This window comes from Marmota marmota, unplaced genomic scaffold, assembly GCF_001458135.2.
Source record: "Marmota marmota marmota unplaced genomic scaffold, marMar, whole genome shotgun sequence".
Taxonomy (NCBI): domain Eukaryota; kingdom Metazoa; phylum Chordata; class Mammalia; order Rodentia; family Sciuridae; genus Marmota; species Marmota marmota.
The window spans coordinates 4,481,335-4,508,668 of record NW_026000196.1 but is presented as its reverse complement, the minus strand read 5'-3'; the positions used below and the strand labels follow the sequence as shown (position 1 = coordinate 4,508,668).

At 36.2% G+C, this 27,334-nt stretch overlaps 1 protein-coding gene and 1 pseudogene across 1 annotated transcript in view; one reads left to right on the top strand and one right to left on the bottom strand.

Moving 5' to 3' along the window:
- Blm (BLM RecQ like helicase) overlaps window positions 1-27,334 on the bottom strand; it is a 92,793-nt gene that overhangs the window by 32,088 nt on the left and 33,371 nt on the right. Inside the window, exons 4-12 of the mRNA XM_015493039.2 lie at window positions 26,149-26,311; window positions 21,096-21,223; window positions 17,236-17,368; window positions 16,076-16,722; window positions 13,534-13,725; window positions 10,083-10,201; window positions 8,922-9,035; window positions 7,799-7,897; window positions 7,194-7,342 (exon numbers count right to left, since the gene is read on the bottom strand). Coding sequence (XP_015348525.1) covers window positions 7,194-7,342; window positions 7,799-7,897; window positions 8,922-9,035; window positions 10,083-10,201; window positions 13,534-13,725; window positions 16,076-16,722; window positions 17,236-17,368; window positions 21,096-21,223; window positions 26,149-26,311 — 1,744 coding nt within the window. The remainder of the gene's footprint in view (window positions 1-7,193; window positions 7,343-7,798; window positions 7,898-8,921; window positions 9,036-10,082; window positions 10,202-13,533; window positions 13,726-16,075; window positions 16,723-17,235; window positions 17,369-21,095; window positions 21,224-26,148; window positions 26,312-27,334) is intronic.
- Window positions 10,237-10,314, top strand: LOC125612550 (annotated as a pseudogene).

Below are 27,334 nucleotides of genomic sequence, written 5' to 3'. Positions count from 1 at the left end.
CAATCAACAAACGGGCCAAGGACCTGAACAGACACTTCTCAGAAGAGGATATACAATCAATCAACAAATATATGAAAAAATGCTCATCATCTTTAGCAATCAGAGAAATGCAAATCAAAACTACTCTAAGATTTCATCTCCAGTCAGAATGGCAGCTATTATGAAGACAAACAACAATAAGTGTTGGCAAGGATGTGGGGAAAAAGGCACACTCATACATTGCTGGTGGGACTGCAAATTGGTGCAGCCAATATGGAAAGCAGTATAAAGATTCCTTGGAAATCTGGAAAAGGAACTGCCATTTGACCCAGCTATCCCTCTCCTCAGACCATACCCAAAGGATTTAAAAACAGCATACTACCAGGACACAGCCACATCAATGTTTATAGCAGCACAATTCACAATAGCTAAACTGTGGAGCCAACCTAGATGCCCTTCAGTGGATGAATGGATAAAAAAAAAAATGTGGTATATATACACAATGGAATATTACTCAGCAATAAAAGAGAATAAAATCATGGCATTTGCAGGTAAATGGATGGCGCTGGAGAAGATAATGCTAAGTGAAGTTAGCCAATCTCAAAAAAAACAAATGCTGAATGTTTTCTGATATAAAGAGGCTGACTCATAGTGGGGTAGGTAGGGGGAACATGGGAGGAAAATGAATTCTAGATAGGGAAGAGGGGAGGGAAGGAAAGGGAGGAGGCCAGGGATCAGCAAGGATGGTGGAATGTGATGGACATCATTATCCAAAGTACATGTATGAAGACACGAATTGGGTGTCAACCTACTTTATATATAAACAGAGATATGAAAAATTGTGATGTATGTGTAATAAGAATTACAATGCAAAAAACAAAAACAAAGTACATGTATAAAGACATGAACTGGTGTGAACATACTTTATATACAAAGATATGAAAAATTGTGCTCTTTATGTGTAATAAGAATTGTAATGCATTCCGTTGTCATGTATTTAAAAAATAAAATCAATAAAAATAAAAGTAAAGAAAACATATTTAGAAGGATGTGGAATCAGAATTCTCATACTCTGCTAATGGGAATGTAAAATGGTACAGGTGCTCTAGAAAACAGCATGGCAGTTTCTTTAACAGGTGAAACACACAGCCAGGCACAGTGGTGCATGCCTGTAATCTCAGTAACTTGGAAGGCTGAGGCAGGAGGACCACAAGTTCAAGGCCAGTGTCAGCAATTTAGTGAGACATTCAGCAGCTTTTCAAGATCCTATCTCAAAATAAAAAAAAACTAAATGAAAGACTGGGGATGCATCTCAGTGGTTTAAGATCCCTGGTTTTAATCCCCAGCAACAAACAAACAAACAAACAAAACAAAAAGGCAAAACTCAGAGTTATCATAGAACCCAACAATTCCACTCCTGGATATAATATACCCAAGAGAAATGAAAACACATGTCTGCATAAGAACTTGTACATTTATGTTCATAACAGCATTATTCATAATAGTCAAAACATAAAAATAAGCTTAATGTCCATCAATGATAAATAGATAGAACAGAATGACATATACCTATACAGAATATTATTTAGAAACAAACCTTGAAAATATTATGCCAAGTAAAAGAAGAAAGTCACAAAAGATGACATAGAGTGATTCTGTTTATAGAAACCATCTATCTTCCCATAGAAGGTAAATCAGTGGTTGTCCAAGACTGGTAGGGAGATGTGAGGGGTAAGGTTATTGGACTGCTATTGGATAATGAGTTTTTTTGTACCAGGGATTGAACACAAGGGTGATTAACCCAGCCCCTTTTTATTTTGGGACAGGTCTCAAAATAGTTGTGTAGGGCCTTGCTAAATTGCTGAGGCTGGCCTTGAACTTGCAATCCTACAAGTTCAATTTTTTCAGATAGGGTCTCACTAAGTTGTTTAGTGTCATGCTTAGTTGCTGAGGATGGCCTTGAATTTACAAAAAAAGTCTCAGCCTCCAGAGCAGCTGGGATTACAGGCATGTGCTACTGTGCCTGGTGGGTAACAGTGTTTTTGAGGGGTGACAGAATGTTTTAAAACTGTGGTGATGCTGCACAATTCCAAATATACCACATACTACTAGATTGATTGTAAACATGTGGATGGTAAGATATGTGCATTATATCTCAATAAAACCATTATTAAAAAAGATCTGGGGGGCTGGGGATGTGGCTCAAGTGGTAGCGCGCTTGCCTGGCATACGTGCGGCCCGAGTTCAATCCTCATGCACCACATACAAACAAAGATGTTGTGTCCGCCGATACTTGAAAAATAAATATTAAAAAATTAAAAAAAAAAAAAAAAAGATCTGGAACATAATTTGAATTTTTTTTCCATTTGTGACATAATTCAAAATACAATTTAGTTAATTTAGATCGTGGGGATGGGTGCAAAATTCTGTGAACATACAAAAAAATCCACTAAATTGTACCTTGTAAGTTGAGGAATTTTATCATGTGTGAATTATATCACATTAAAGATTTTTTAAAAAACCATCTGTATTCCACTGTATCTTGACTAAGTTTGTATTGAATGTTGCAATTATATATCATCAGGTCCAGAGTATCAAATTTGTGTCATTTGAAAGTGAGGTGTGAGAAAATGCAGTCAACTTGTGCTCAGCTGTTGTTGCTTTTGAAACTGAGACAGTTGTCATAGGGCTGTTTACTAAAGAGTTTATGTGAATTAAATTAAAAAATGTTTTTGGATAGTTGCAGATGGTCAGAATGCCTTTATTTGTTGTTTATTTTTATTTTTTAAAATATATTTTTTAGTTGTAGATGGAACACAATACCTTTATTTTATTTTTTTATGTGGTGCTAGGGGGAATGAACCCAGTACCTCATGCATGGTAGGCAAGTACTCAACTTAGAGAGACCCTATCTGAAAAAAAAAAAAAAAAAAAAAAAAGAATGGGATGTGACTCAGTGGTTAAGTGCCAAGTGCCCCTGGGTTCAATCTCTAGTACCAAAAATAAAAAGCATATCACAGCTGGGGATGTGGCTCAGTGGTACAGCATTTACCTAGAAGATATAATGCCTTGGGTTCAGCCCCTAGCGAGTGCGCGCACGCGCGCGCACACACACACATGCACACGCACACACACACACACAAAACAGCACATCAACCATTGTGTCACAAGGCATGGAGGCACATCATGTAATCTCAGTGACTTGGGAGGCTCAGGGAGGAAGATTCCAAGTTTGAGGCTAGCCTCAGCAACTTAGTGACACTCTGTCTCAATTTTTCAAAAGGGCTGGGAATACAGTTCAGTGGCAGAGTATCCCTGGGTTCAATCCCTAGTGAAGGGGAAGTTAAAAAAAAAAAAAAAGCATTAAAAAAAAATTTTATAAGGTATATTGAAACCAACAGGATTTTGATTTCCCTCTTTCAAATATATTAGATATAAGGTAGAGGGTTTTTATTGAAAGATTGACAAAAATACTTAATAGCCATTAGATAGTTCCTAGTAAAGACTTTTTAAAGGGTATATTTCCTGGAAAAAGTAAAGTGAATAACTAATGATTTTGCTTATTTTGCCCAATAGCTTCCAACTTTTTGCCTCCCACGAAGTTTGACAGACCTAATTGAGTTGTCAGCTAAAAGATCATTAGAAATAATTTTTGATGACATCATGATGTGCTATCATAAAATGCCTTCCATTTCCATCCACATGTTTATGTAAGCAACATTTCTCAGTCTTATAAGAAATAAAAACTGATTCAATTCATCCATAGATATGTGAACTGAAAAATAAAAAATATTGTCTCATTAGGAAACATATTATCAATCAAACTTTATGCTTAAGATTTTTTTTTTTAGTTGTCATTAGACCTGTATTTTATTTATTTATATGTGGTGCTGAGAATCGAACCCAGTGTCTCACACATGCCAAGCAAGCACTCTACCACTGAGCCACAACCCCAGCCCTTAAGAACTGTTTTAAAAATATATTTAAGGGGGCTGGGGATGTGGCTCAAGCGGTAGTGCGCTCGCCTGGCATGCGTGCGGCCCGGGTTCGATCCTCAGCACCACATACAAAGATGTCGTGTCCGCCGAAAACTAAAAAATAAATATTAAAAAATTAAAAAAAATATATATATATATATATATTTAAGTTATCCAATCAATTATGAATGATGAATGATTTTATTTTATTTTACCTCTAGGGACTGAACTTAGGGGTGCATTACAACTGAGCTATATCCTCAGTCCTTTTTATTTTGAGACAGGGTCGGGTAAATTGTCAAGGATGGCCTTGAACTTGCAAAATCCTCCTGCCTCAGCCTCTCAAGTCATTGAGATTACAGGTGTGTTCCATTATGTTCAGCATGACTAATGATTTTAATAATTCAAACCAGATGAAAATTCTGGCATAAAATTAGAAGACAAATATATATACATAATTTTTTTTTTTTTTTTTTACAGTTAAGAATGACAGAGTAAGTAAAAATTCTGTGGGGGAAAATAAAAGGAAAATATGAGTTCAAAGAGAAAATTAGAAAAGTGTAAAATACCTGACAAATAAACGGCAAACTTTTTTTTTCTTCCCTATTTCTTCTTCTTTTCTCCCCCTTGTCCTATATAGCACTGAAAACTTGGTTTATGTAACTGATTAAAAATGAACAAAACAAAACAGGGTTGGGGATGTAGCTTAGTGGCACAGTACTTGCCTAAAATGCCCATGGCCCCCACAAAAAAGAAAACCCAGAGACTGCATTTGGCATAATCAGGTAGAAAGAGCTTAAAAATAGTGCCTGTTAGAAAAAGAAAAAAATGCCAGGTATGGTGGCATATACCTGTAATCCCAGCAACTCAGGAGGTTGAGGCAGGAGGACTGCAAGTTCAAAGCTAGCCTCAGTAATTTAGCAAGGCCCTAAACAACTTAGTGAGACTCTGTCTCAAAAAATAAACAAACAAAATATAAAAAAGACTAGAGATGTGGCTCAGTGGTTAAGTGCCCCTGGGTTCAATCCTGTACAAAAAAAGAAAGAAAAAAAAAGAAAAGAAAAAATGTTATAGATCAGCATAGAAAAAATTTCTAGCATATAGTCTAATAAAGAACCTCAACTATATCTTAAATATAGTCTATAATACATAGAAATTATGGGAGCAAAATACCCCCCCAAATTTTATACAAACACTTCTCTTCAAGTGAGAGTAAATTAAAATACTGAATTCCAAATTTTGTGATCACATACACACAATTCTGAGGACTCTAAAATTCTTGCCCTTCAGTATGATTATTAGTACTATATGTTTTAGGCTGGAACCAAACAACTTAAAGGCTGGAAGAAATCCAAATTGCTTTGGGACCTGTTTTTGATCAGATAATTTAGAAGCTGCCAGTTTAATCTGCAAAGGCCCTTGCAGGTATCTTAATCTCATGAACCACTTCATATCCTTCACATGGAACTTTCAGTTCTGCTCTTAACTCTGTAAGAGATATTGTTGTTATTTTTATTTCTTACACTATTGATAGAGCCAACTGGTCTGTCTTTTTTTTTTTAAGAGAGAAGGTCTTGCTATGTTGCTCAGGTTGGCCCTGAATTCCTGGGCTTAAGCAATCCTCCTGCCTCAGTCTCTTTGAGTAGCAGTATGTCATCATATCAAAATGTTATACACTCACAACACACACACACATATATATTTTAGACACTGATTGACATTTATTTTATTCACTTATTTATATGTAGTGCTAAGAACTGAACCCAGTGCCTCACATATGCTAGGCAAACACTCTACCACTGAGCCACAACCACAGCCCCATCTTCTTTTTTGAAAAACAGGGTCTTGCTATGTTGCTCAGGTGAATCTCAAACTCATGACCCCAAGTGATCCTTTTGTCTTGGCTCCCTAAGGAGCTAAATTACAGATGTGTGCCACCATGTCCAGTTTGTCTATTTTCAAATGAACAAAAGCTGTTTTCTGTTTTGTCATTACCTCTTTTGGCATTCCACATTAATGTCTATACCTTACTGAAAGCAATGTTAACAAATTAGAAGGAAAAAATATTTAACACTTTTTTTCTTTTTGGTACCAGGGATTGAATCCAGAGTCACTTCCCACCGAGCCACATCCTCAACCCTTTTATTTTGTGATAGGGTCTCAGTAAGTTGCTTAGAGCCTTGCTAAGTTGCTCAGTCTGGCTTTGAACTTACGATCCTTCTGCCTCAGCCTCCTGAGCTGCTGGGATTCCAGGAGGGTGCCACTAAGCCCAGCACCACAAACACATTTTAAATAAAATATTTGCTGAGTGAATGAACCTAATGAAGAATGCATGACTCATCAAACTCAGGTAGAAGTACAAAATAATCCAGTACAACTTGAATCCACACACAGGAATAACTTAACTCCTGAGCCACATCCCCAGACCTTTTTACTTTGAGACCGAGTCTTGCTAAGTTGTCTAGGCATCACTGAGGCTGGCCTCAAACTTGCAATCCTCCTGCCTCAGCCTCATAAATTGCTGGGATTACAGGCATACGCCACTCCTCCCTGCTGGAATAATTTTTATAGTGGTTTTGGTTATTAAATAATTATGGATTTGATGGCAACAAGAAGTATGTTGTGGGGCTGGGGATGTGACTCAAGTGGTAGCGCGCTCGCCTGGCATGCGTGCGGCCCGGGTTCGATCCTCAGCACCACATACAAACAAAGATGTTGTGTCTGCCGAAAACTAAAAAATATTAAAAAATATTTAAAAAAATTCTCTCTCTCTCTCACTCTAAAAAAAAAAAAAAAAGTTGTGGGCTCTTTAAAAATGACAGTTNTAAAAAAAAAAAAAAAAGTATGTTGTGGCTCAGATGAAGACAAAGTTAAAGGTACTTTATTACTGGGAGTATACCAGGGTCCATAGGTGCAACATGCAAATTACCCCCATTTCCAGAGATGGTGTTGGGATAGAGTTTTACTTTTGCTAAGTGAAGAAAAGCCCTTAGGCCCTAGTTGCCAAACTGTTGCACATCGGAATCAGTTGAGGATTAAACAAATGAACCAAAAAGCCCAAAATACAAACAAAACAAATCCCACCCTGGCTCCCAGAGCCAAATATTCTGATTTAGCTGGTCTAGGTACAACCTGGGTAACTGAGACTTTGGGCTCCACAGGTGATTCTAATGTGCAGAAACTCTGCTAACCACTGCCCTAAGGTTTTAAAATATATGACTTTAAGTTGTTACTTACACCTGAGGCCTCACAATCTTCAGCTGAGTGAGGATATCTTTCTGTACTCTGGGATTCGCTGTGGCAGTAAGAGCCATTACTGGAACAGAAGGAAACTTCTGACGAAGCATATTCATTCTTTTGTAATCTTGACGAAAATCATGTCCCCACTAGTTGAAAAAAATATTGCTTTTCAGATTATTTAGCTTTTCTTTATATAAAAAGAACACTAGTGAATATAAAGAACCACTTTATTCTTCAATGAAACAGTACAACAGTTCACTCAATGTGGGGTTTTCTTCGATTCTGAAGATATACAAATATATACTATTGGTAGCACAAATTTAATGATTTTCTAAGACATAAAAACAGTATGTAAGCCAGGCACAGTGGTGCAGGCCGGTAATCCCAGCAGCTCAGGAGGCTGAGGCAGGAAGATCAAGAGTGCAAAGTCAGCCTCAGCAAAAACAAGGCGCTAAGCAAATCAGTGAGATCCTATCTCTAAATAAATTATAAAAATAGTTCTGGGGATGTGGCTCAGTGATTGAGTGCCTGGAGTTCAATCCCTGGCACCCTCCTCCGGCAAAAACAAACAAACAAACAAACAAACAAAAAACAGTATTTACCTGACTCACACAATGTGCTTCATCAATAACAAAACGTGCCAAGAGCTTCCTCTCATACAGATTCTCCAGAGTGGAAATCAGCCGGTTACTGGCACAGACCTGGCCCAGAAATACACGAGACATTTAAACACAGCACTTGAATAGTTTTGCTAAGTTCCATTACAGTTAAGCAGTATTAAAACCCTGACATAAAATTGGCTCTTATTTCAATTCATGAAGAGAACAGCAAAAGTAATAGAAAATAGCAAATCAGATATTTTAGACATTCATCCATGTTTAGCCAACAGTTTACTTATTAAGTTACATTTTTCTGCCTCAATACATGGTCCAACACATGTTTACACTGTTAATGGGGTTACAGATATGTGTTATGTTTGTGCATGTTGTTTGGGGAAAAAAATCACATGTGTGAATATATTGTACATATAGATATAAGTATGTATGTATTTTGTAGCTTTGTCCATGACAAGGCCTAGTAGAAATGACATCCCAGTAGCAACAAGCACATGTAGCACCCACATCTTGAAAGGGACACAGGAAGAGGACATAGAAGCCAGCTTGATGGAGCACTCTCACTGGTCAAATCTAGGACAAAGAGAATGTCAAAATACAGAATGATAATTGATTGTAACCCACTGAATAAATTAAGAATCCATGAATTCATACTGATAGAAATAAATACGTTCAATTAAAGGGAAAGCTTTTCCTTGTGATACAGTACCTACTATCTAAATCAAATGTTTGAGGAAAAAAAAAATAGAAAGAATGATAAAGTAATTAGAGTGAAATGTTTTCCTTTAGGGTTTCTGGGTGAAATGTTTACAGGCATTCTTTTTTTTTTTTTTTTAAAGAGAGAGAGAGAGAGAGAGAGAGAGAGAGAATTTTGATATTTTATTTTTTAATTTTCGGCGGACACAACATCTTTGTTTGTATGTGGTGCTGGGGATTGAACCCGGGCCGCATGCATGCCAGGCGAGCGCGCTACCACTTGAGCCACATCCCCAGCCCTACAGGAATTCTTTGCAATATACTATACATCAAAAATGATGTCAAAGTTTTAAAAATATATAATTCTAGTGGCTTTAAATATTATATTTAAAAATAATTATATAAATACACAAACCTTCTCTGGAGTAACATACAGAAGTTTTATAATTGGGTCTTTTTTTGATAATTGGAGATAAATACTTGTAGCTTCTGAGTCAGTCTTATCACCTGTCAGATATGTAGCTGGAATCTAAGTGTAAAAGTAACAAACATTTAAATTTTATACATTAATCTGACAAGAGTTTATTTACTTTTAGGTTTTATAAATATTTTATAAGTCATATCAGATCTATCAAAGGAAATGTATCTCACTACAATAACAAATAATGAGGACACACATTTTGGAAAAACCCTTATTAAGTATAACTTACAACAGCCTTCCCATTGCTTATTAACTTTTCTTTTTTTTAAATACTCATTTTTTTTTTGAATTTTTTAATATTTATTTTTCAGTTCTCGGCGGACACAACATCTTTGTTTGTATGTGGTGCTGAGGATCGAACCCGGGCCGCACGCATGCCAGGCGAGCGCGCTACCACTTGAGCCACATCCCCAGCCCCTAAATACTCATTTTATAGTTGTAGTTGGACATAATACCATTATTTTATTTATTTATTTTTATGTGGTGCTGAGGATCAAACCCAGGGCCTCACAAATGCTAACTGAGTGCTCTACTGCTGAGACCCAGCCCCAGCCCTGCTTATTACCTTTTCTTTGATTTACTTTTCACATTTGTAAATAAGATAAATATGAATTTAGTGTCCAAGAGATTTGAGTCCTATGTATGGCTATATTAATATGAAGAATATAGTAGAATGTAGTCATATATTTCCGTCAACTGAGCCCTGAAGAAAAAGGATATATGTATGTGGGCATGCACATATGCATGCACTTCAAGACACACTGGAAAGAGAACCATGCTGATCCGGCCACCGTAAAAAGAGAAATCTCTTTATATTAGTAAAAAAAAAAAAAAAATATATATATATATATATATACTAGAAAATATAGACTAAAAGCTCTTACTAAAATAATTCTCATAAAAGAATAAAAGATTGAATTTTACACACCATTACCTGTATCAGAATTTTCAAATGCTTGTGTTTAACTGTACAACTTAACTGTTATGCTTTATTATTATAATTCATGAATTATTTAATAAAAAAGTTATCTAGTACACTGAAACGTAATTCAGTAGAAGGTATACTTTTATTAGTATTCGTATGTTATAACTTACATCCAAGGAAGTCAGCTTTTGGACTTGATCTATTATTAGTGATCTCAAGGGAGAAATGACAATAGTGACCCCAGGAGAAACACAGGCAGGCAGCTGGTAACACAAACTTTTACCACCTCCTAAAAGAGAAACGAAAAAAAAAAAATTTGTCAGCAAGACCATACTTTCAGGGGTCATTTCTATAGTTTGTTACTGGAGAAGTTTTTCTGATCATGTACAGTACCAATAAAATACATCCTATGCCATCATGCTACATATACATTGTTTCATAAAGTGTTTTAATATAAAAAAAAAAATCTGTCAGCTTTTATCTTGAGAGAACGAAGGTAAAAGTTATAAGGGAAACCACATATAATAATCAAAATAGTTGACAGGATATCAAGTGATATTGTTCATGGTCCAATTTGCTGTACCCCTGAGCCAAACTATTCAAGCAGTTAATTAATTAATTAATTTTGGTGCTGGGACTGAAACCAGAGATGCTTTACCACTGAGCCACATCCTCATCCCTTTTTGTTTTTCTATTTGGAGACAGAGTCTCATTAAGTTGCTTAAGGCCTCACTCAGTTGCTGAGGCTGGCTTTGAATGAGCAATTTAAATAAAGCATAAAAATGTCTTTTAGGGCTTCTTATACAAGCACGTGCAACAGCAAAAGCATGAATCAGGGCAAAAATACTTAAATACAATGGAATTACTTAAAAGGTCTACCTGGGACACTTAAACATAGCAAGTTTTTTTATTTCTAGCAATATAAGAGATCTCTAAAAACCATGATCCTAGGATTAAAATAATTTCTTCTTAATTTATTTATTTTTAAATATTTTTTAGTTACAGATGGATATAAAAACTTCTTATTTATTTATTTATTTATTTATTTATTGTGGTGCTGAGGATTGAACTCAGCGCCCCACATGTGCTAGGCAGGCACTCTACCACTGAGCCACAACCCCACCCCCATAAAATTTATTTATTTATTTTTAATAAACACACACACACACACACACATTTAGTTGTAGTTGGATATGATACCTTTATTTTATTTATTTATTTTTACGTGGTGCTGAAGATTGAACCCAGAGCCCCACATATGCTAGGCGAGCACTCTACCACTAAGCCACAATCCACCTCTAAAATTTATTTTTTAAGAACTAGAATATAATAAAATATACAAAACTGAAAATCAAAAACACATTGATCAGTATGTCTCTATGATCCAGAAGTCACTTTCAAGATCTCAGCTTTTTAAAATCATTATGGGCCTTCTGACACTGACTGTCATAGCTTGAACTCCCAGTACTCTCATCAGTAAGAACAGTCCCAATCTCACTTTGAAATAAAAGGAGAGACTACATTTGTAGGTATGAGCAGAAGTTGAAAAGAAATTTCAAAAGACCAAAACAATTGTTGCTATGTAACTCTCATTCAAATCAACAGGACAGTAAACCAAATTATTTTTTTGTTTTTGCTTGCTGTGCTGGAGATTATGATAACAAGGCATCTGCCCTAGGCAAGCATTCCAGCCCAAAGTACACATTTCAAGCTGACTAAAATGATTACGTAGCAATTAATTTTCAATTTTACCTATCTACTAATGGCAGAGGCTGTTTTAGGACCTTAGCTTTTTTCAAACTATATATTATATTTCTTCTTTTTCATATGAATTTCATTTTGGTATATATGTAGAAATGTCAAGGAAACAAAAGGATACTGAGAATAAAGAGACCTGCTTATTAGTTTATTAATAATCATAGTTGTATGTGTGTTCATAGTTGTAGGACTATGAGATGCTATTTAATCTTACCTGTCCTCCCTCAATTTTATCAACTATAAAATGTACTAGATCAGTACTTAAAAAAACTATTTTTGTCTAAAAGAAACCTTATCTGAAATGTGTGTGTGTGTGCACATGTACATGTAAGCGAAGAAGTTGAAATTAAGGAAGGACCTTAATTTACTTTGTTTTTTTTTTTTTGTTTTTGTTTTTGCAGTGCTAAGGGTCCAACCCAGGACCTTGCATGTGCTAGGCAAGCATTCCTCCACTGAGCTACACCTTCAGTCCACTTAGAGGACTTAAAAAACATCCCCTTAAAACCTTAAAGGACCATAAAAACCTCTGAGAATCAGTGGCTTATACCAGGGTCCTTTCCAGTAATAGAGTTTTTTTGTTTTGTTGTTTTTAATATTTATTTTTTAGTCCTCGGCGGACACAACATCTTTGTTTGTATGTGGTGCTGAGGATCGAACCCGGGCCGTGCTTGAGCCACATCCCCAGCCCTCCAGTAATAGAGTTTTCAAGTACTAAATTAAGAATAAAATAGAAGGTAGAGTGACAACATGTTAATAAAATTTGAAATGCTGATTACTAAGCTTATATCATTTAAATTTCATAAAACAAGGCAAGCAAACAACAGAGGACTACAAGTAGGGACTGAAACTCCAAATTCTCCCTACTTCCTAACCTAACATTTTATTTCATATTCTTATATATATGGCTACAAATTATAGGACAGCTGTTATAGCTTTACTAACATAACGAAAAGTCTTGGACTTTTCGAAACTGGAGCCAAGAAAAAACAGCATTCAACGCTTTACATTTAATCTTCATGACACTGTGAAGCAAGAACTTTATTATTTATCCCTATGGATACAAAGGAAATGGGTAAAGGGGGTGAAGTGTCTTGCCCATGGTCATGCTGTTCATAAGCAAGAGCTACACTTTAATCCCAGGCCACTATACCAAACCTGATGAAATAAATTCCCAAAATGGTTCTGATTTTTTTTTTTAGTTATAGACGAACATAATATCTTTATTTTGTTTATTTTTATGTGGTGCTCAGGATGGAACCCAGTGACTCACACGTGCTAGGTACGCAAGCACTCTACCACTGAGCCACAACCCCAGCGCCTAGTTCTGGTATTTGACGGTGATTTTTTTTTTTTTTTTGGTTCACTTTTCAAGTCTTATTTAGATTAGAAAAAAAGAAAAATTCTAGATCAAGTCAAATACAATAAATTTTAAGTTAAAAATGGGCATGGTGACACAAGCGTATAATCCCAGTGATTTGGGAGGCTGAGGCAGGAGAACTGCAAGTTCAAGACTAGCTTGGGCAACTTAGTGAGATCCTGTCTTAATCAATCAATCAATAGGAAAATAAATAAATAAATAAAAAGGGCTGGGGATGTAGCTAAGTGTCAGAGCACCCCTGGGTTCAATCTCCAGCACCCATCCTCCTACTCAGAAAGAAAAAAGATCTTAAAGAGCTATAAACTTTATCCTGTCAACAACTAGAATAGATAGGAGGTGAAACACTTTCTTACTATGGCATGGGAGGTTTAAGAGGTCCCTGAATGATAGAAATACTGTGTAGGTGTTCTTTTTATTTCTATTAAAGGGCTTTCATTTAACATCTGCCAATGGATTCCTGCCAATTTATATCTAAAAATACATACCAGTGGGCATTAGGATAAAGCAGTCTTCACCAAGCAGTGTAGCATTGATCGCCTCTAGCTGATTAGTTCTAAAATTATGCAGGCCAAATTTTTTATGAAAAATCTTCATCATTTCTTTTGTATGAGAAAAACTGAGACCTTGGAAACGCTCGTGTTTCAGATTTGTAGATGCTAAATTCTGCGCCAAGTTGTCTAGAAAAACAATGTTAAGAAAAATCAGTGCATTCAGGTAATAACACAGTTTTAGCATTTACCATTCCCCCTGCAGGATCACTGTGCACCTAGTTCTCTCCAGCACACCTTAACTGTTCACATGGTTTCCTTTCCAAAGAGTGTGAAAAAATCCCCTGACACCCCCGGGTGCTCCCCGGCTTTTTTTTTTTTTTTTTGGTACTGAGGATTTAACCAAGGGGTGCTTTACCAGTGAGCCACATCCCTAGCCCTCTTTTTTTGTTTTATTTTAAATTTTTAAAAATAATTTTTAGTTGTTGATGTACCTTTATTTTTTATTTTATTTATTTATTTATATGTGGTGCAAAGGATTGAACCCAGTGCCTCATGCACGCTAGGCAAGCGCTTTGCCACTGAGCCACAACCCCAGCCCTGTTATGTTTTATTTTGAGACAGGGTCTCATTGAGTTGCTTAGGGCCTCTCTAAGTTGCTGAGGCTGGCTTTGAACTTGTGATCCTCTTGCCTCAGCCTCCCAAATCCTTGGGATTACAGGTATATGCTACCACACCTGGCTTTCAGAAAATTCTTAAGGGAACAAATCAATTCTTTTATTGACTTCTACAGTGTCTATCCCTACTATTTATTCTCTTTCTCTTCTTTCTTGACCTTTAAGGTAATCATGAGTTTTCTTCTTGCTTCATTTTTATGTTTTGTGGTCCTGGGGCGTAAACCCAGGGGTCATGTACACTAGGCTAACACTCTACCACTGAGCTACATTGCCAGTCCTCCGGCATGTTAGGCCACTCTCTTCAACTGAGTTATATACCTTGAGCCCCTCTACTGGATTTGCATTCCCTTTTCTGACTCTAATTTCTCTTCTTATCTCTTAAATTTGGAAGGCTTCCAGGTACCTGGAATTTTCCTAGTCCTGTGATCTTAAACATAACCTACATGCAAAGAAAATGCCTGGATGTCTTCTGATATCCTACTAAGTTCCTATCCTGCACGCATTTCCACTCATCTGCAAGACATTTCTACCTGAACGACTTAACAACACTTTAAGGTCAACCAATCTTAAAAATAGCCGTCCTCAGCTTTTCTCCAACCTGACTCTGCTTCCTGATTCCCCTATTTCTGTGAATGGTGTCATAGTTTTCTCAGTCACTTCAGTCTTGAGGGTCTGAAACCTCAGAGTCATCTGAACTTCTCAGATTCTTCTTTCACAACGTCTCTCACATCCAGTCCTGGCTCTTCATCCTCTCTGTGGCAACTCTGGCTCAGTAGTGAACAAAGGTACTCATGCCAGCTCTGGCAGCTACCCTCACCCCAACACTCAACTGTCTCAAAGATGATTGCAAACACCAAGTATGACACATTCTAACATACCAAAATAAATCCATTAATGACTATTTTAAAGGTCAATGGCGTAACTGCAAGTACAACCTCCGAGTATTAAGTCATCAATGGCAAAAATAGGAAAGCTGTAGTTTATAAAACTCTGCACATGTACACTTGGTTCAGTTAAAAAGCACTATGTAATAACTTTACAGGGCTGATGTAAAGTTTTAAAATTAATTTTGGCTTTATTCTGGATCTTTAAAGTGGCTAAATTCACTCCTCCAAAAACTCATTAAACTGTTAGCTCCAAGAGGGGAGGAAATATTTGTTATCTATCTTTAGAGTATTACCAGACCCAGCACAGTGCATGGCACATTGTGAGCACTTAACACATATTTGTTGAATGAATGAATGAAAAAGATTCTAGGCTGAAAGAAGTAATCTGATGGCTTTAAGAAATTTCTGTGGGGGGATAGGAAGGATAGTAGAATGAAATAGACATTATTATTACTATGTGTATATATGTGACTGCATGACCAATATGATTCTGCAACCTGTACACTCAGAAAAATGAGAAATTATATACCATCTGATTCAAATGTATGATATGTCAAGGTCATTATACTGTAATGTGTAACTAATTAAAACAAATAAAAAATTAAGATACACATACATTTTAACATATAAATTTTTTCTTTATGCCCATAAAACTTGACCTTCATGATGAGCTTTATTGTTTTAGGGACTAAAGATGTTAATTTAAAGGCAAAGCACATTTGTAAATGATTTTAGAGCTTTACTACAATAGGTTATAATTATACATTTTATAAAACTACAGCTGCTACAGAGACAAAAGAGCATCTTGCTTTTGAAATTTCGATTTGTAATGCATATTATCAGTAGAAATTTGCATAGAAACAATGTAGTTTTCAGGCAATGATGACTTTTGCTATGTTTTTTCTTATACAATTCCTATTTTGGACAGTTTTGTTTTCCTATAATATTTAAGCATTCAATTTATTTTAAACTTACCAGTGTGATTCTGAATTGATTCTGAAAAGCTTTTATTTTCAGCAGTAGATGCCACTGAAAGACAGTTTGTCTTGGCTGAAGAAATCTTCTCTGATACTGATTTAATTGGTCTACTTTCCTTGATAGGATGATAGGCAGCTATGGAGGATTTGCTGGCTGTTAAATTATGCATTATATTTTCCCAGTCCTCATCATCATCGAAGTCATCTATGTCAAAATTATCAATATCATAGGAAGCCTGGATTTCTCCTTCTAAGTCATTCTTTGAAGCAATGTTTTTATTCTGATTTTTTATAGCCGTGCTTGTAAGAACATTTCTCTCATTTCTTTTTTCTATCCTTGGTGTTTCAGCCCAGTTGCCACTTACAAAGGACTTTTGTAAATGGGAAGTGAATAACGGTCTTTCAAAGAGATTCTTCAAGGTGTCTGAGGATTCTGTCTTCTCTGGGTTAGTGGTCTGTAAACATTTCCCAGTGGAAAGAGAATTTGAGGGAAGGTGTGGAAAGTTTAACTCCTTAACAGAATTCCCCCTTGGGCAGAAATCACCCTCCACTGGGTTATCAAGTGAAGCAGGCCTGTGTCTCCACACTGAACCAAAAAGACTGACATCATTTCCATTAAAATCTGCTTCAGCTAGGAGTTTCCTTCTGAAGAGAGAAAAGAAAACAACCCATTCAATGTAAGTAGTTTACTATGGTAGGTCACAAAATAATTTTTAGTTTTTAACCCAAACAGAAATTGTGGCAAAATATCTCATTTTTCCCAGTCTCAAAAATTTGAATACACATGCAAAAGGAATAGTTTGAAAAGCAAACAAATTTAAAACACACAGAAATATGACAATTATCCTTATGTAATTCCCAGGTCAGAAAGGCTGGCCTGGCCCTATCCTTTTTTTTTTTTTTTGGGTACTGGGGATTGAACTCAGGGACACTCAATCACATCCCCAGCCCTATTGTTTTTTATTAGAGACAGTGTCTCACTGAGTTGCTTGGTGCCTCACTGTTGCTGAGGCTGGCTTTGAACCTGCAATTCTCTTGTTTTAGCCTCCCAAGCCACTGGGATTACAGGCATGTGCCACTACACCCGGCTTTTTTTTTTTTTTTGATGAGTAGTGGAAATGAATTTGGTATTTTTCAGAATGAGAAAAATCAAGATACCTTATATTCCGCTGTTGAAGCAGCTCATTCCCACAATTCAAAGCTTTCAGATCATCAACAGGAATCATATCAACTAATTTGCAGATGTGGTCCATCACATGAATAAGCTGCTGCTTTAAATTTATCTGTCTAGCTATAAAACAATTATGTTATTAATATTTTTTCTTAAAAACAATAAAGACTTAAACTTTTAAGTCACACATGTAAAATGTGAAACCATAAACAGCTATATAGTGTTCTAATATCTGCCTGTGAATTGAGATCAGATTATCTCCAATGAGAGCTCATAACTGTTTTCATTTAATTTCATGATAATATTTCTCTTAGGGTAGCAAGGTCATTGGAAGATACAAATTTATCAATTCACTATGATTTTTTTGATTAATTACACATATAAATGTCATTATATGTAGGTAAGGGCTGGCAGGCAAGAGCCCCACTTGTTTTGGCCTGCCTGATTGGTCCAGGCTTTCCTTGAATGCTCATAGCACGATACCTGGACTTTTTTGGAGGCCTCCTCTGTCCTACTCCTTCAGTGGGCATCTGCTATAAGGTAGCCCAAGGAGAATGAGCTCTGGAAATCTTTCAACTTTCACTGAGAAAGAGCACCTCTTTTCAACAAGCCTGAAATGCTGATGGTGGCCATCTTTGCTACCATCCAGGAAGGACAGACAGCTTGAGAATAAAATCTGCATAAGGGAAAGCAGAAAATAAAGATGAATGAGATGAGATATGGCTGAGATGGAGAGATGTGACAGAAGAGTAGAAAGAAAAGGCAAGTAAGTGTATGGGAGAATACATGATGATAATGTTTGGAATTCAACCAGCAAGCTCCATGCGCTTTGTTTTTTAAAAAATAAATTTCAATTTTTTTTATTAAGCCATATAACTAGGAATTAGAATTTCAAAGGAGTTAATGGAAGAAAACAAATAGTCTAGGGTAGCAATAAGAAGCAAAGAAGATGTCTGCTCCACCTCAAGAGCTTGTGATATGTAGGAGGAAAAAAAAATCAGTTTGGGGGCTTTAGGAGAAATGGTATTTTCAGGGTACGAGGAAAGAAAGAGATTAAATGTTCAAAGAGCATGAGGCCACAAAGGCTACGACCAACAGCAGAAGCTGTTGGTGAAGGCTTTAAAGGGCAGGAAGGAGAGGAGGAGAGGAAGAGAGAAAAGAACAGGGGAGGACAGAATAGTGTGGGGACAACCATCTGCATGAGAATGAAGTGGGAAATTTGGGTTTCTACTGGTGACTGTGAGGAAGTAGGGATGTGAGGTATGAGATGATAAAAGAAGAACTGCTCAATTCCTATGTAACTTCTGTTTTCTATGCAAGGAGATTGTGTACTGGTCTGAAGATAGTGAAAGTCAAGAAAGGCTCAAAGATAGACACAAATACCTTCCCAGTTGGGAAAGAGCTCGGTCTGCCTGGTGGACACACTACACCTCAGACTACATAGGAAATCCATAAGTAAGATCTCAGAGACCCTGTTGCTGATATAAGAGGCATCTAGTGAATAAGAGTTGATGAAAAATTAAGGCAGACATTGTTCTAATTTTCAAAAAAATGTTGAAGGTGACTGTCAAAAGTTACAGGCTGGTGATCTTAACGTAAGTTCAACATAAAATTAAATATCTACCTACTCTAGAGCTGATGCCCATCCATTGCCTCTTGCTGCCTTGACCTTTTTGGATTAAGACCTTGTCTTTTGCATTCCACGGAAAAGGAAGAAAAATATAATTGGAAGGTAGATATGTAACTAGCTGAACAGGAAGTGGTGATGAATGTCAACTAAGACAGAGGCCTCTAGTGGCATTCTGTAGGGCTCTCTGTCCATGCCCCTATCCTAGGAATGATTTTATCAGTGAAACTTAATGACACAGAGACAAACACAGTACAGTGGTTATCAGTGTGAGCTCAAGAGCCTCAAGATTGCTGGGTTCAAATTCCAGCTCTGCTGCTATCTAATTCTGTGAACAGTATAATTATTTAACTCTTCCGTACCTTAGATTCCTTATATGTATGATGAAGATAAGAGAACTATCTCCAAGGGCTGGTGTAAGGACTGAATTAGTGCTGAGAAGATCAGATATTTCAGGAACATCCCTAACAATAAATTCAGAGACCAAAATAAAAGACACGAGCAGACAGAACAGAAAACACTACAAACGTGCACATACACAGCCCCCATAAGAAAAAGTTCAGCATCTGTCAAACAAGAGTATTGCGCTTCACAGAAATATTCAGAGAACAAAAATAGCTCTGGGAAGTTGAGCTGATAAAAATGAAAAATTTCATAGAAAAGTTAGATAAAACAGAGAAAATCTCCTAAAAAGTAGAAAAGCAAGAGATGAAAGATAAGGTAATTAATGGATGTCTAACATACAAATAATAGAAATTCTAGGAAGATTCAAAGAGAAGAAAAAAAACAATAAAAAATAAATAATACCAGAAAAACTTACAGAATAGAAGTACACAAATTTCTAGAACGAAGTGCCTCTGGCAGCTGGGGACAGTGGCACACACTTATAATCCTAGAGACTCAGAAGGCTGAGGCAGGAGGATCAAGGTCAGACCCAGTAATTTAGCAAAACCCTGTCTCAAAATTAAAAAATAAAAAAGATGGATGGGAGGTGGGGGGAAGGAGAAAGTGCTGGGGAGTGATAGTGGCCAAATTACATTGTTGTATTGTGTATGGTGTGTACGTTCAAATACCCCATTAGTATATACAACTATTATGTACCAATAAAAAAAAATATGGGGAGAAAAAAAAGATCTTTTCTCCATCTTTTATCCTATAAAAAGCTAAAAAATAGCTGGGTGCGGTGGAGCAGGAGGCTGAGACAGGATTGTGAGTTCAAAGCCAATCTTAGCAAAAGCAAGGCATTAAGCAACTTGGTGAGACCCCGTCTCTAAATAAAATACAAAACAGGGCTGGGGATGTGGCTCAGTGGTCAAGTGCCCCTGAGTTCAATCCCCGGTACCCATCCCCCAACCCCCCCAAAAAAGTTAAAAGATAAAAATAATAAAAGAAAATAAAAAGAAAGTGCCTTTGGGAAAAAATTAAGGGTGGAAAAGGGGACTGCTGTTTTTCAACTTATGAACAACTGGATTATTTATACTAGATATTTAATAGAAAAATTTTAAAAAGTAAGGCAGATGTGGAAGTGTACAGTTATAATCCCAGCTATTTGGGAGGCTGATGCAGGAGGATTCCAAGTTCAAGGCCAGTCTCAGCAATTTAGCCAGACTCTGTCACAAAATAATAGTTTAAAAAGTTGGGGATGTAGCTCAGTAGTATAGCATTTCCTTAGTATATGCAAGGTTCTGGGTTAAAAAAATCCTCAGACCCTACCACATGGCCCCCTGAAAAAAGAGAAAAAAACAAACAGAACCCCTCAGAAATAATTGAAGCAAATAAACAAAAAGTACTACATTTTCATCAAGTCCAGGCTCAGAGCACATACAAGGGAGAACCAGGAGAATGAAAGGTCTAGAAATCAATATGTGTAAGAGTTAAAAAGATTCAACAGTATTTTGATTGGGGAGAGGGACTTCTAAGATTCCCTCTGTATTTATCTCACTAGGATTAAAGTTATAGGAAGGTAAATTCTGGAAATGTGAGATGATTTTTTTAACAAGCAGTATTTTCAAGGTAGAGATGAATCTTGTGAAACTATAACCTTATGCATGTTCAAGAAAATGCTAGTTAACCAATGAAGAAGAAGAATTCTATGATATTAGAACAAAAGGCACAAAAAAATTTGCCATTTTAACTATACAGGATGAAAATATAAATCTTAACTTTATAAACAAAAGTAAGTAGCTGAAATATGTGATATGTCTCTAATGCTTTTTGTACCATCACAGTCTTTATTAGTTTCTGGATTGGGCTCCTGAGTAGTCATCTTCTCTGGTTTTGATAAAACATCTTTTGATGTGCTGAGAACATCCTTCTCTCTGTCAGAGGCATCAAGATCCTTTAACATACTTTAAAAAAAAAAAAAGTTAAACCAATCATACTGTAGACTTGACCAAATAAATGTATTATTTTTCCCCTAACAGTTTTCCTTTTTCTTTTTTGATATTGAGAATTGAACCTAGGGGCACTTAACCACTGAACCACATCCCCAGACCTTTTTAGTTTTTATTTTGAGACAAGGTCTTGCTAAGTTGCTAAGGGTCTCGCTAAATTGCTGAGGCTGGCTTTGAACTTGTGATCCTTCTGCCTCAGCTTCCCAAGCCACTGGGATTACAGGTGTGTACCACCACACCCAGCTATCCTAACATTTTTCTACAACTGGTTAGACAGTATACAACAGATAAGAAAAATTATTTTATATCTCCTCTATTCTAAAGCCTCTTTAGCTGTTCCTCAAAGTCTTTCTTTATCTGGTCCCAAGATACTTTTCAACTTTTATCTCCAATTATGCCCTTTCAGTAACACCACCAGGCTCCAATCACACTGCACCATTTATATTCCTTACAAATGCTGCATTATTTATTTTAAGGTTTTGCCTCTGTTCTTCTCTCAAATTAAAAAAAAAAAAACCTGCCATGGTAAACACTTTTTTTTTTTAAATATTTTTTAATTGTTGATGGACCTTTTTTTTTTTTTATTTGTTTATATGTGGTGCTGAGAATTGAACCCAGTGCCTCACGCGTGCTAGGCAAGCGCGCTACCGATGAGCCACAACCTCAGCCCAGTAAACTCTTTATACCAAGTAATAGCTGTTCTCATAGGTCCAGCCCAAGTGTTACTTCTGTTTTCTCCAGCAAGTGTTTACTAACATTTCTCTCTTCTGAGATTCCAAAGCACTTTATCTGGACTTCTTATATAATGCCAATATGTATGTATGTATCTGTTTTTGTATATATAATTATTTCACATAGAATATCCAAAAATATATCAACTATAAGCATGGTCAGTCTAATGGGATAGAAAAATAACAAAATAAATTAGAACTGAGTGTTAAGAAGAGGATACTGTGGAAACCCAAGGAAAGTTAACATTTTTTGGAGTTTGAGAAGTTTTTGTTGAGGAGATGGGATCTGAGCAAAACTTCAGACTATGAAGGAAAGATTAAAAAAAAAAGAGTATCTGTTCACTTGATATCCAGGAATCAACTGTATTTTCCTAAAGTAGGATTTCAAAATGCATTTTTCTTTTTTTTTTTTTTTAAATATTTATGTTATTTTTTTAGTTATCGGCAGACACAACATCTTTGTATGACACAACATCTTTGTTTGTATGTGGTGCTGAGGATCGAACCCGGGCCGCACGCATGCCAGGCGAGCGCGCTACCGCTTGAGCCACATCCCCAGCCCCAAAATGCATTTTTCTAACGAAATCAAAACAGTGATGAATAACTTTTTATATTGCTTTTCAAATAACAATATATAATAAAAAAGGTCATATTTTTAGCAGTTCTTTCTTATTGGCCTAACTCATTAGTCTCACTGGAACTCTGGGTTATTACAACAGCATAATTGGAGATAAAACTGAAGGGAGTGGTCTCATGCCTGCAGTCCCAGACACTCTAAGAGTCTGGGCAAGAGGATTACTTGAGTTCAGGAATTAAAGGTCAGCCTGGGCAACATAGTAAGACCTTATCTCTTTAAAAGAAAACAAACAGAACTGGAGTTGTGGCTCAGTGGTAGAGTGTTCAACTAGCATGTGTGAAGCCCTGGGTTTGATCCTCAGTACCACATATAAATAACTAAAAAAATATTTAAAAAAAAAAGAAAACAAACCAAAAAACCACAGCTGAGAAAAGGTAATTTGAGATCAGAAGATAAAGAATTTTGAGGGCCAGCTAAAGAGGTTTTGAAATACAGGAGATAATACATGATCCTCTGTACTGTTACACACTGTCCATTCAACCTCAAAATTCAGGTTATAATCAGCATTAAAAAATAAAAGAGGAAAAAAAGAATGCACATAAAATTTAAATGTATACTGTACCTAAAGTATCATTTGAGGAAATTCTATTTCAGTTTTACAAAAAATACAAATATGTATACTGGGTTACAATGGAAAATGTAGAGACAATCAACCTTGCAAATAGTCATTTTCCAATTGTTAAAAGTCTTGGTGAAGCTATTTATAGCATTACAACTCAATAAATTACAAAGTCATTCAAAGGATTAAAAATATGTAGCAATATGGAATATGCTTTTAAAATAATCTTTTGTTTTGTAATTTTTTTAAATTTTTAATTAAAATTAAATAAAATAATCAAAATTTTAATTTTAATTAAAAATAAAGTTTAAAAAAGTTTTTTAAACTTTAAAAAGTTGTAAAAAGATTATTTTAAAGCATATTCCATATTGCTACATATTTTTAGTCCTTTTAATGACTTTATTGAGTTTTAATATGATGTGAACTTTTGCTCGGTTTTGTAACTTTCTATACTTCTGTATGAATTTTTATCAGAAAGGAAAAGAGGAGGGAAGTTCTTAGGATTCTTTAGTTTTGTCATCAAATGGTAACCATACTTAAATCTCTCCCTCCTCTTCAAACATCCCAACACATCTGTTAAAGACAAACTAGGAGAACTAACCTAGGTCATACATAAAACATCTCATTCCTTCCTTAACTAAGATGATATACTACAGGGATCTGTTTCTCACCAAAATATTGATTAAATAATATGGTATATACTCCACTACTCAAATGGACTGAGATTTCAATTGGAGCAAGTTGGTAATAATGTTAATTAGTAATTTATGCTACTGAGCAATTGTGTCACTAATTTGTTAAAATTCAGTGAATGACAAATACAGTGGTCAATTCTCTCTTATAGGATAAAGAGAGCAATATATTATATGCTGACTCATTCTCAAATAATGCATTAACTTAGTGTCAGTTCAGTCCAGGAGTTCAGAAATATATTTTTTTGGAATATAGTTCTCATGTCAAAATCAACTGCATAGCCAGATTACATACATACAAACATACCTGTAATCCCAGCCTCTTAGGAGGCTGAGGCAGGAGGATTACAAGTTCCAGGCCAGCCTCAGCAACTTATCAAGGCCCTGACACAAAATTAAAAGCAAACAAACTACATAAAATATTTTTGGAGGTTCCATATAATTAGTGAGAATGAGACTTGACATTTTAAGAACACTACTAATTGCTGGGCAAGGTGCTGTACACCTAAAATCCCAGTGATGAGGCTAAGACAAGAGGATCACAAATTTAAGGCCAGGGGGCTGGGATTGTGGCTCAGCGGTAAAGTGCTCGCCTAGCACGGCCGGCACCCGGGTTAAATCTTCAGCACCACATAAAAATAAAGGCATTGTGTTGTGTCCACCTACACCTTAAAAAAAAAAAATTTAAGGCCTGCCCTGGCAGCTTAGTGATATGATAGCCTGCCTCAAAATAAAAAAATAAAAAGGACTGGGGAGCTGGGGTTGTAGCTCAGTGGTTGAGCACTTGCCTAGCACATGTAAGGCTCTGGATTCGATTCTCAGCACCACATAAAAATAAATAAATAGAATAAAGGTGCTTTGAAGAAAAATTCTTAAAAAAAAAAAGGACTGGGGATACAGCTCAATGGTAGCATGCCCCCTGGATTCAATCCTCAGTACCCACTTCCCACCAAAAAAGACTACTAGTAACTTAAATGGAGATTTTCTGATGCTTTGGCCTTGTATTTATGATCCTCTTGGGTAGGTGGGATTACCAGTATGTGCCAAGGCACCCAGTTCTTAAAATCACATTTGGTCTTATTTTCTCTTGTTCTTCATGTCCAAACCCAAATCCTTTCAGCTCTACTTTTTAATTTTTTCCTTTTTCTTGAGGTATAATAATAAATTCAGTGGTGCTTTACCACTGAGTTATATCCCTTTTTTTTTTTTTTTTTTTTGAAACAGGGTCTTGTTAAGTTGCTGAGTCTGGCCTCAAACTTGTGATCCTCCTGCCTCAGCCTCTTTAGTTGCTGGGATCACAGATGTGTGGCACTGTGCCTACCTTTTTTAAAAAATATTTTTTAAATGTCAATGGACCTTTATTTTATTTATTTATATGTGGTTCTGAGAACTGAACCCAGTGACTCACAAAATGCTAGGTACCCTGGTCTCTACCCACTAGATAGCAGCAGCACCACCTCTCCAAAATATCTCCAGATAACAGCAAATGTCTCTGGCTGGAGGGGAGGGAAGGAAGATGTAGATTTAGTTTGACATGGCTTTAGCCTTCTGAGTCCTGTTGTCCATGAGTGCTCCTTAGTAACCCTATCTCCCCATGTACTTTTCCAGCACACTATAAATCAACAAAACCACCAGAGTGATATGTGTAGCTTAGTAACCCTGATCTATCTCCCCATGTACTTTTCCAGCACACTATAAATCAACAAAACCACCAGAGTAATATGTGTAGCTTAGTAACCCTGATCTATCTCCCCATGTACTTTTCCAGCACACTATAAATCAACAAAACCACCAGAGTGATATGTATAGATTTACCACAGGACGCTGGTACCAGCAGTGTCAGGAATGTGCCCAACCTCCTCTTTTTTAAATATTTTTCAGTTGTAGATGGACACAATACCTTTATTTTTTATGTGGTGCTGAGGATCGAAACCAGTGACTCACATGTGGTAGGCAAGCACTCTACCACTGACCTACCCAGCCCTGTGCCCACTTCTTTGATCTTAGCTTGAGATAAATCAAGCACATTGCAAGTTGGCTGAAAGTCATGTTAGTCCTGACCACAATATGAGCCCCCTTTGACTCAAATGGTAGGGATCCATTGGTCCAGCTGCTGCCCTTGATAATGCTTCTGTCATGCTCTGTACAATCCTGGATCTCTCTCTCTCCCTTTGATCTCAAGTAACAAAAAATACATTTATGTAATAATGATAATAAAGCATCCAGAAAGAAACAATGTTTCTGATCATTAGCTAGTTTACCTAAAGCTTTTCAAAGAGGAAGAAGCACCAGAAATAATTTCTTCTTCTGGAGAAGGTGGAACAAAATCTATGTCGTAGTCATCATCATCAAAATCAATATGTGGAAGCTTCTCAGTTGAACGTAATTCAACTTCTTCTACATTTTTCTTCTTTTCACCATTACCTAAGGTAAAACAGTTAATAAACATAGGCTATTTTAATAATTAATGAGACAGAAAGAACTGGGCATGAGTACTTACAAGTGAATGCTTTGGGCAAGTCATAAATAATCACACCACTCTGTACAGGAGTCCTCTCCTTTCACACGGGAATATTTGCTGATTTCTTCATAAATAATTAGTGAGTCACTGGATTAAGTCCAATGAATGCTGGATTGAGGCCGAAGATTTGCTTAGGGATTTTCATGCCTATCTCCAGTTAAATTTTGAAAGCCATGCTTAGTATCAACATTGTCATGTTTCTATTTTTCACTCATATTTAAATAAGGATAACATGCAGTGAAGTCTAATAGCTCAAACACTGTTGCCTTTATGGATAAACTGCCTCTACTTTACCACAGAGCTTTCCTAGTTATTCAAGTAACACTTTCTGATAGGTAAACTAGAGAGCACTAATGTGATATGTAGTTGAATCTAAAAGATACTTATTCTCTTTTGTTTTACTTATTATTATTTTTCAGTTCTCTCTTACCCTACAGCAACCTTGATGAGATTGATATAAAAAAAATTTTACTCTTGGGGAATGGTATACCAGTAGCTCTAGCTACTAGGAAGGCTAAGACAGAAGAGTTAAGTCTAGGAGTTTTGGGGTCAGTCTGGGCAACATAGCAGGACCTTTCTCTTTAAAAGTTATTTTTTAAAGTCTAATATTTATAACCATATCATAAGGTGGCTTACTTCCACATGGTGGTTAATCTTAGCACATTTTGGACATCAAATAACTAAGACCTATCCAGAAAATACTTTGAACGTAATTTATAATATAGCCACATATCACATTATGTTTTGTTCAACAACAGACCACATACAGGATGGTGGTCCTGTAAGATAAAAATGGGATATATTGTGTAACGGTGCAACTTATTACTCATATGTTTATGACGATGAGTACTATGCATTATATTTGGTGTAATGATAGTAAACAAATATCTGTTACTGGTTAATGTGTTTACTATGTTACACTTTTT